General features: G+C 40.5%; 1 protein-coding gene across 2 annotated transcripts; it reads right to left on the bottom strand.

Annotated features, from left to right (window-relative positions):
• Positions 1-681: 681 nt before the first annotated feature.
• LOC126396209 (uncharacterized) lies at positions 682-8424 on the bottom strand. 2 transcript variants are annotated; one of them, XM_050054101.1, is made up of 4 exons: positions 7483-8424; positions 4516-5116; positions 4124-4382; positions 682-3909 (listed from the first exon to the last, which is right to left on the bottom strand). In XM_050054101.1, the coding sequence occupies exons 2-4, from the start codon at positions 5104-5106 to the stop codon at positions 3743-3745; spliced, it is 1017 nt and encodes a 338-aa protein (XP_049910058.1). In that variant the 5' UTR covers positions 5107-5116; positions 7483-8424; the 3' UTR covers positions 682-3742. The 2 variants fall into 2 exon arrangements, with proteins under 2 accessions (XP_049910058.1, XP_049910059.1); XM_050054102.1 differs by lacking the exon at positions 7483-8424 and adding an exon at positions 6670-6757.
• Positions 8425-10439: the final 2015 nt, after the last annotated feature.

Raw genomic sequence — 10439 nt, 5'->3', positions numbered from 1 at the left:
CTTCCTGTTACAGCCATTTGAAAGCAAGGTCAAGCTTTGTTTACACTCACAAGCAAGAACATGAGGGATCAAACATGCCTGCGCCCTCTTTCTTTTTCTTTTTTTTACTTAAGTGAATACAAGGATTCAAACAGGCATCTGTATAACTTTATTTCATAACAATACACGTACAATAATACAGTGTAAAAGAGTGTTGAAAGAGAAGGGATAACTAAAAACACAGTTCTAGGGAGTCAAGTAACAAATCATTTTTACAATTAATGTCTTAAAAGATTTTAACATTTTGTTTTAAATGCTTAAACAACAAAGACAGATTTCAGATTCAGATTTGGCCCACAGGTTGTACGTTGAGTATCACTGATGTAGGGCATCGAGTGCTGGAGGGGGCACCAAAACAGCTTATGATCATCAATCATAATCCTGAGGATGAACTTTTAAAATTTAAGATGAAGCACAAATACAAAAGATGCCATTAGACCATTTAAGGAAATATGATCTCTCTTTACTTTCCTGTCATTATTCTGTGGATTGCTACAATACTGAAATGACATAATGTCTATCTCTCCTCTGCTCCATTCAGTACAGGTGACAGTGGTTCAGGCGGGACAGTCAAAAAGTGACAAAGCAGCGTTCCAAATAAGCTATTAACAAGTAACTTACAAAAGCACTGTGTGCAATAGATAAGATAAGATAAACTTTATTGTCCCGAAGGAAATTTGTCTTGGATACATGCAGTATCTGCTGTTAAAAGACACAAAAAAGTTGACACATACAGTTCCTACATATATACAATCCACAAACAGAGCTGTCACTATTCACAATCTCACACACTCAGTATCTACAGTACATGTACAGACTACCATCAGCCAACAAATTGCACACTGCCCATTGCACACACACACATCTGTTTTACAAAGTCATCATAAAAAAAAGTTACATAGTTACGTTAAAATGTATATATACATATATATATACACACACATACACATATACATACACGTATAGTTAAGCTACAGTTAGCTTCCCATTTAAGGCTTTAATGGACAGGGGGACAAAAGAGTTTTAGCCTGCACTGGGGAACTCCAATGCGTCTGCCTGAGGGGAGAAGTTGGTACTCATGATGGAGGACATGGGTGGGGTCTGAGATAATCTTCTGCGCCTGTCTGATTATGGTTTGCTCAAAGATAGACTGGAGCGTGGCATGCTGCCTGACTCCCATGATCTTCATGGCTCTCTGGATAAGCCTGGTAATCTGGACCTTCAGTTGTACGCTGAGTGAGGTTGCCAAACCAGGCTGATATGCCTGTCTATGTTCAACCTTACTTTCCTCTCTGTCTGTTTCTCTCTCTTTCTTAAACACATTAAGGAGAGCGCTCAGTTCTGGTCTCTGTCTATGTCACTGTGTCAGTTACATGGCCATTACATGACATTAGTTTAATAATTACCTTCTACCACTGCTACTATTATTAGGCCTACTTCTTGTGATGATAATACATTAATAGCTTACCTTAATGGCAAAAAAATGACCCAATAATCATCTTGAATATGCCAAAGGCATCGGTTATATAAATGATTGGCATAACTCTTTGAGTCTGACTTTGAAGAGAGCATGGATAAGTTTCACTTTTAGTTTTGAAAAATAGGGTTCTAGTTAATCTTCATGTGTTTGGGAAGTACAGAGCACATGACATGATATATAAGACCTGGATTATACTGCATGAGTTTGTTTCACAAGACTCTGGAAACAGATATTTTTATATGGTTTTGCTGTTGTTAAACAGGGACCCCCAATCAATCAATAAATCAATATGTTTGCCATTTTCTGTGGAGGCATGCAAGAAAAACAAAGGTATCCACGGGACGCCCTTTACACGCAATAGCCTGTCAAAAAATGCCTCCATCTTAGATAACCCTTCAGGAAAGTTTTCAATCATTTAGATCTCAAATTGATCAATTTTGTTCAATAAGTTTTGTTTACACCTCTTAATTTGGTCATCAGTTTGATTTCACCCGTTAGCTAAAATAGTGCATTTTAGTAATAATTATAATTTTATCTTATTCACTCCTAGCCTACAGAACATAACAGCTATAAGGGTCCACCTATCTCTTCTCCTGGAAGGCCCGGGGAAGGGTCCCTATGCACTATGGGGTGTGTGAGTCTACATCAGTGTGTTGGCGTGGTGTGAGATACACTGCAGCCCGCAAAGGCCCTACAATGAGCTTTATTTCTCACCAGAAATAAAGGTTCAGAGAGAAATGTCCCAAGTTGTTACTTGATTTTTATTCCCTCAATACAGGCTTTTCCTTCAGATTCAAATAATGTGGGAAAAGTCAAAACCCTATTTAAAACAAAGAAAAATTGTTAAAATCCAAGACTGTAAAAATTGGTCTGGATAGCTTTTATAAGCCCTTGAATTAGGCAGAACTGATTTTAAATTTGGATTTGTTGAAATGTATCACCTAAATTTGGATCTCTTTATTTTTCACAGGAGAGCAGTCTATAAACCGGCTGACATGAACCTCTTTGGCTTCCTGTTCACGGCCCTGCAAGAGAGTCGGGACCTTAGGAGAGCAAATGTCTCTGGGTCTTCCGCTCTTCAAGCATAGACCCACTTTACAGAAACCACTCACAGTTAACTTTCAGCGGCTATGAGTTTCACAGAGGAAGCTAAAAGTTTCTATATGATAATCCGTTTCCTGACTGAGACAAAGCAGGAAAATATGGTTCAGAGAGACAAGGGACCCCGCAGGCCTCTTTTTATATCCTTTCAAGCCCAGTTCATGATGAGACGACGGACAATTTTTAATATATTTAAAACACAGTTTGCTGTTTGACAGTATCTGACCATGTGAGGGGTTTGGCTCATGTCACCACCAGTGAGTATAACCACAGTACATCACACACACACGCAGACACACATACTGCTTTACATGCTATGACATATGAGTCAAACCTAAATCCCACAAAGCAACCATTAAACTAAAACATGGTGATATCAAGATCATACAGTATCAGCTTTATAATATAGGGAAGATATGGCTCTATGTAACATAAAATACAAGCATTTTAAAAGCCACTTTCTTTGTCCATGTTTCCTCCTGATGTTGTAACTTCCTCTGATACACAGTGCAACTATGGGTGCAGTGTAAGCACCCTGTTAATGCTTCAGACGTTGTGGCTTTTTGTTTTTGGTATTTTTTGGTTTTATTCCCTCTTCGAGGTGAGGGAGGTAACCCCCCCATAATAGCCTATAAAGGCCACCGTCCGGCCATCGTAACCCAAGTAGGTAAGTAAGCGTGTGTGTGTGTGTGTGTGTGTACAAATGGTGAAAACGGTGAGATGTTAACTGCATCTATACACAATTAGATAACACAGAAACTGAAACAGAAAGAAAGAAGAAGATAGTACAGTGTGTGTTATGTATGTGAGTGCCTCAAATGTAATGAAAAGGAATAGAGAATTAAAAAAAGGTACATCAGCTTTTTCAAGACTATTTGGAAAGATCCCAAACCATCTGGAAAAAACCTACTGTCATCTTCTTCCTTCTTTTCATTCAGGAAACAACAAAATGGTGAAACCCAGCCCCCATGTGGACAGCAGTGGGAGAGACTCTTGAGAGCTTTTGGTGCTCAAGAACATCACAAGTCTGACGACAAGTTCAAATCAGTGTCCTTTGTCATTGTCATCCACTAAGAAGAAATTTGAGCCGCTTCTAATGTCCAGCTGCCACTTTAAATACGGTCATTTAAAGCACGGCATGTCTATTTTCACATTCATCTGGAAACAGGAACGACTTTTTTCTTTCCTTTTCTTGGGTTTACGTCTGGAACGAGACGATGAGTCTGACTTCTCTGAGTCCTCTGTGTCCTCCTCATCATCACAAGATGTGCGACGGAGCTTCTCTTTATCTGTATAAATAATTAAATGAGGCCACAGATGAAGTGATTAATGATTAGAATTCTATAAAGTCCAACAGTAAAGTTACACCGAGCGAAACAGAATCAGACTGGATCAATCTGAAGGCTTCACTGCAGTGAATGCATGCTGCACTTCTGACATCTACACATGTAAACATACAGTATGTGTGTGTGTAGAGAGTCGGAGGTACCTCAGTTTTCTTACCTGTGTATCTGACCAGTTTAGAAGCGAGTTCACACTGATGTATGGTTTGTAGAATATCTCGTGTGATACGTAAAGCCTCCTCATGTCCGTAGTGGTTGGTCACTAATGTGGCGATGTCCATGCTGTCCTTACCTTCCAGTTTACCCTTAGGAATGGGTTTACGCTTCGAGGCAGTGTAAAAATGTAGCTGGAAATTAAAAGACTTGCGATCCTCTGTAGAAAGTTCATCCAGGGTGTTTCTGATCAGCGGGGCAGGATTCTGCATGAGAAATTAGAAATTAGAAAATGAAACATCAAATCTTAACCTGGATTGAACAGAGTGCTGCAGTGAGACCTCTCATTTTTATCTGTATTTAATTTGACCTGCAGTGCAGATGATTCTGAAGTTTTACCTCCGTAGTTTCTTTACTCTTTGTCGCCAGTGACGACGGCTTTGGCTTCTTGCTTTCTTGCTTATTTTTGTCCCTAAAGGGCCATCTGAAGGGGCGACTGACTGGCTGCAGCGCCCACTCCTCATTTTTTAGTCGAAGTAGCTGTTTCATGATCTTGCCGGCGGGACCCTTTTTCAGCTCCATATCCACAAAATCCTGCTCGCTGAAACAAACAAGGCAATCTCCGGACACATCCTCCTCTTGGAACCTCTCTGCCTTTTTGCCATCGACCTTCACGCGCTGCAGTAACCACTGGGTCACTTGCTCCTTTGTCCAGTTTTCCACATCAGCTGGGAACTGTGACTCATGTTGTGTTCCTTCTTTAAGACTTTTTAGATAGGATGTGATTTTGACAGCAGGGCCATGTTTTATTCCTAAGTCTAAAATATTTTGCTTCTCATAGTCAACCAGTTCTTCTCCAGACACTTCCTCCTTAATGAATATGTCTGCGCAACTCTGATGAACTTTGACCTCTGTCATTAGCCAGTGGTGGATGTCCTCTTTGGACCACGTTTCAATCTCAGGTGTTGACTCATTCGTGGACTGGCTCATTTTGGATCAGCTAAAAATGAAACAAAGAAACAGAAGAAGAGCATGAACACACACATCGCACAACATGGCAAATATATGCAAGATGTCCCAAGGATCAGATGTGGCTATCCAGATAACATGTCAAGATACTGATCAAGTTAACACCAGGTGGAGATCATTGCCTTGTATTTGAACGTGCACTGTGCACCAATTATTAGCACAAGTTCGGTGAAGTACAACAAATCAGTCAAATCACAACTGTTGTTTTGCAAGGACCCAAACTGTTCTCACCCCGACTCATCACATATCGCCGCTTGGTCAGTGGCACTCACGTCTACATATTTCGTGTTTGGTATCCTCCTGCGCTTATTGTTGATGTTCCAGGATGTCAATTTTCGCCGTGTAACAAAACATGGTTAGGTTTAGGAAAAAAACATCATGGTTTGGCTCTACATTCATACTGGAAGCGAACAGCAGCCTCGCATGTTAAAGTCCAGGGTTTGCTGGACCCCTCCACTTCCTTTTTCTGCTGTAAAGTTGAACATTTCAACATGGAGGTCTATGGGGACTTGCTCTTGGAGCCAGCCTCAAGTGGACGCTGGAGGAACTGCAGTTTTTGGCACTCCCATTTTGGCTTCATTTTTCAGTCCCGTAGGTTGCTGCTTGGTGCAAATGCTATTAGGGATTAAGTATTACACTCTCTTTGTTGCATCCCTGTTCTTACTACATTGTGACATAAGGGCTAATGAACATGCCTAAGTCAAAAAAATGACTTCCTTACTTAGGAAATGTGACCATCCAAGACCTGTACTTTAAAGGTTCATTGTTTAAGATTTAAGGAGATTTAGTGCGATCCAGCAGTGAGGACTGCAGATTGCAACCAGTTGAAACTTCTCCTGGTTAGAATTCCTTCAGTTTTCATTGTTCAGGAGGTTTTTACCAGGAGCCAAATTATCCACAGAGGTCTCTTCCTCTTCAAAACAAACAGACCAGCTGATTTAAAACAGTAAAAACTCTGAATAAAGACATTTTATTTTACAAATCAGAGTTTTTCCAACACTGCTTGTCACAGAGGGGCTTCTAACTACAGTGGCGGACGTGACAATGTCAATGTCCCTACAGTCAGTGTTTGGTTTGTCTGTTCTGGGCTACTGTAGCAACATGGTGGTGCAACGTGGTGATCTCAGACAAGGACTGGCTCTCTGTGTAGATATAAACGGCTCCTAAAGGCCCAGACACAATAAACCGACGTCAAAGAGCTAGCAGTAACGGAAGCCAACCGTTCTGTCGCCTCACGTCACCTGTATCCTGGCTAAAAAGTTGCACGTGAATGCCCCGCAAACACAAACAACAGTCAACCAGCATGTACGTTATGCACCTGCGTGAGAGGAAATAAATCTTACCATTAGCAGACGGTGGTCATCTTTAACTGTTGTTCAAAAAGAGAAACAGGAAGACTGTCTTGACGCTAGTTAGCCAGTTAGCACATTAACAACACAATCCATTGTTGAATTTGCTGTGTGCCAGTGAACAATGACACAAACCATCAGGAAACGCTTCTGCTAAAGAGAAAAATAATCTGACCTTATGGAACAAGTTTCTTTCAGTCTCACTTCCTCATGATTTTTGTTTACTTTCCTCTCTTCTCATGCACTGAGCTGAAATGACAGTCAGAGCGATTTAATTCACCCACAGGCCCCACACTGCACACCGCAAAGACTTGGGTGATGGATTGTCACCAATGGCCCGACAATGATGGACAGCCAACCGTTGGCTTGGTGTGTCAGAGCCAAACAAAAACACAACAATTCTTATTTTCAGGTGATATACACTAAAGAAAACACACTTATTATATTATATTCCATTTCTGCAGATATATCCCCCTGAATCCTACAGACTGACCTTTTAATGCAGCATTAGTTCACCTTTTAGTCATCCTCCTTGGTGGATTTATCAAGTTTTTTCTTACATCACTAACTCTGTATTTTCAATTTGCCCTACCAACAGGTACTCTACATCTATGACAGCCAATGAGAATGAGGTGTTGTCATGACAGTATAGTAAGTAAGTTTGTACAGACATTCATGTTCCCCAGAGGATGAATCCTGCTGATCCTTGATACTTTTCCTCTGCCGTCACCAGCTGGCTTTTGTTTTTGAGTAAAATGTCTCAGCAGTTATTGTGTAACTAAGCATTAGTTAGCAAATGTTAGCATGCTTAAAGGCTACGCTAGGAGGATGAACATTGTCAACATGATATAAAATCAGTATGTTAGCAGTCTCACTGTGAGCGTGTTAGCATGCTGACAGTAGCATTCAGCTCAAAGCTCTGTTAGTCTGTTGTTCATTCTTCACACAGCTACTGTCACTTTAATGTGTGTGTGCAGTTTCATCCTACCTTGCAGTGTGGCCGTCAGTGCAGATAAAAACACTCTGAACAGACTTGCTCAGTTGAAGACACACTCCTGCCTGACGACGCCTCCAGATCCTCAGGAGGCAGAATCACTTCCCTTTACTGGAAATTCCTTTTCTTCACAAAACAGGAAATGTTGTTAGAAGGAACAGAAAATGTTAATCAGTGATAAACAAAAGCTTAATTACAACATTGAATCACAGCATAGTACAGCTACGCAACTTCAAGAGGGAACTCGGCGTAGAGCTGCTCCTATATGTCGAAAGGGGCCAGTTGAGGCGCCCAGTGGCTCAGTGAGTAGAGCGGGCATCCCATGTACAAGGGCGATGTCCTTGCCGCAGCAGCCACGAGTTCGGGTCCAACCTGGGGCCCTTTGCTGCATGTCACCATCCCCTCTCTCTCCCCCTTTCACACCGTCCTGTCAAACAAAAGCAAAAGCTGAAAAAATAATCTTACAGGCATCTGATCAGGATCCTCCTGAACACCCCCCATCAGAGGTATTCAGGGCACGTCCCACTGGTAGGAGGCCCCGGGGCAGACCCAGAACAAGTTGGAGGAATTATGTATCTCATCTGGCCTGGGAACACCTCGGGGTCCTCCAGGAGGAGCTGGAAAGTGTCGCTGAGGAGAGGGGCGTCTGGAAGACTTTGCTCAGCCTGCTGCCCCCGATACCCGGCCCCGGATAAGAGGATGAAAATGGATGGATGCAGGGGTGTAAATATTGATAGTGCAGGCTGTGCAGTTGCGCTGGGGCCTGTGAGGTGGGGGGCCCATAGAGAGAGTGGGCCCTCCAACAATGTTTTGGGCGGAGAATGGGTCATTTTGTGTGACTGCTACCTTAGAAATATGCCTTTGTTCAAAGAAGAACCCTCATTAGATTCAAAAAGGTGCCATTTGCTATATATACCCTTAAAGAAGGCAAATCCATCTGTGTCATGTTTATTGTTTATAATAAAATTGTGCTTCGTCCATATAAACTGTAAAAAGAAAAAAAAAACCTATAAAGGATTAAATGAAATAAATAATTTTGCATTTTCTTTGGTGTTTTTGTCATATACAGATGCAGTGATGGTTGCTGGGTAATATATAGGTACAGTAGATGAGTCTCTGTTTAATCATGTGAAAAGACGATATGTGCATAACAGCGTGCACTAGAGCCTGTTGTAACCATCTTACACCACTGGATGAGTGAGTGAGTGAGTGAGTGAGTGAGGACAAAAGCAGTAAGGTAAGTTCATTTATTCAGCAATTTTACAAGAAATTAAAATGCAAATTAGAATTAAATTAAATTAGGTTGAATCTACATACTTATAATAATATATAATATACACTTACAGTGTGAATAATGTCATACACTCCTCAGATTAAATTAAAAGTTATGGAGAATCAATTTCAATCTGGTTTTAAAGCTGGTGAGACTTTAACCTTTAACAGTTAACACACTGATGACCTCACAGCCTTCACTACCAATAGTTTAGTTTACATGACATCAGTGTCACAGAGATCTCTGTCGTCACCTAAACCCCAAACAAGCAAGAAAAATATCTCATGTTGTCTTCTTCCTCCTCTTTTAGTCAGCTAACAACAAAATGGTGAAATACTGCCCCCATGTGGACACCAGTGGGACAGACTCCTGAGAGATTTTGATGCATGAGAACATCACAAGTCTGAGGACAAGTTTAAATCAATGCTCTTCAGCATTTTCATTGAAAATCAGTTAATATGAATCTTAAGGCACTTGTCCAGCTGTCATGCATGAAGGCAAGTTTAGACATTCATCTTGAAACCATTTTTTCTTCCTTTTTCTTGTGTTCACATCTGAAGCAGGACGATGAGTCTGACTTCACTGTGTCCTCCTCACCATCACAAGATGTTTATGTATTATATGATGTTTGTTTAGAACATAATCAGCTTTTGTGTTCAAGTTAAGTACAAGTGCCTCAAAATTGTACTTAAGTACAGTACTTAAATAAACATACTTAATTATTTTCCAACACTGCTGATTTTGCTATTTGCATGTGTTTTCTTAAGTTGCAGTGTGTTGAGCTCTCAGGCTACTGATGAGAGAGGATACTTTGCTTCAATATCTGTTCTCCAATAAAGTTGATACAAACAAACAAACAAAACAAAAACAGGTGAAATTAAAATCATTTATTAAAACGTAGCATCAATAAATCAGGTCAGGGTCAGGTGTGGTGACTGTTACATGTGTTACATTTGTTAATAGCAGCCATGGAGGGAGGAGTTGGCACAATTACATCACAGCAGCATCCAGTGTGGTGGGACAGTGTGGACCAGATCACTGTAGTGAAGAAAAGACAAAACGTGACATGCTATACCATGACTTCTTGTCAACACACAATCCTATTACATTTTTTAACAGTTTGTGTTGACATACTATCCAATGACTTTTTTAATATTTCTTTATGACTTCATCTACAATGACTTTTGTTTCGACATACTATACTATAAATGTTATACTACTTGAATTATACTATAAATGACTTGTCTACATTTTTTTCGACATACTATACTATCACTTTTTTCACCATACCACATTATGGCGTTGGGAAGAATTTTGTCGACATTCTAAAACTTGTTTTGAAATACGAAACCATTTTCTTTTTTAAGAGCCTACACTATATGCTCTGATGAAGGTCTTCTAGAACGAAAGCTAACATTAAAGTGTATTGCACAGATGTAAGTGTGCGGAAATCCTTCCTTTCTTTCTTTTTTTGACATACTACACTATGACTTTTTTTTTTTCTTTTCCTTTTTTTCCTACTTGTCTGCATTGGTCTTCATAGCTTTGCGCCACAAAAGGGTGTAAGCTTCTTGTGAAGATTGATGCACTGTTAATCTTGCAGTCAAGTATTTTATACCCATAATGCGTGGTTGTGACCGTCACCCACCCTCCCTGGAGACTAGCCTAACAGCCTTTA

This window comes from Epinephelus moara, chromosome 10 (genome assembly GCF_006386435.1).
Source record: "Epinephelus moara isolate mb chromosome 10, YSFRI_EMoa_1.0, whole genome shotgun sequence".
Taxonomy (NCBI): Eukaryota; Metazoa; Chordata; class Actinopteri; order Perciformes; family Serranidae; genus Epinephelus; species Epinephelus moara.
The sequence above is the reverse complement of the archived record's forward strand: the minus strand, read 5'-3'. Positions and strand labels throughout refer to the sequence as shown.

Excerpts from the sequence above, each read along its gene's own strand:
- LOC126396209 (XM_050054101.1), bottom strand. The coding sequence starts at position 5,106 with ATGAGCCAGTCCACGAATGAGTCAACACCTGAGATTGAAACGTGGTCC. Across the intron at positions 4,383-4,515 it reads AGAGTAAAGAAACTACGGAG|AATCCTGCCCCGCTGATCAG; the intron begins GTAAAACTTCAG and ends TTTCTCATGCAG. Across the intron at positions 3,910-4,123 it reads TAAACTGGTCAGATACACAG|ATAAAGAGAAGCTCCGTCGC; the intron begins GTAAGAAAACTG and ends TTATTTATACAG.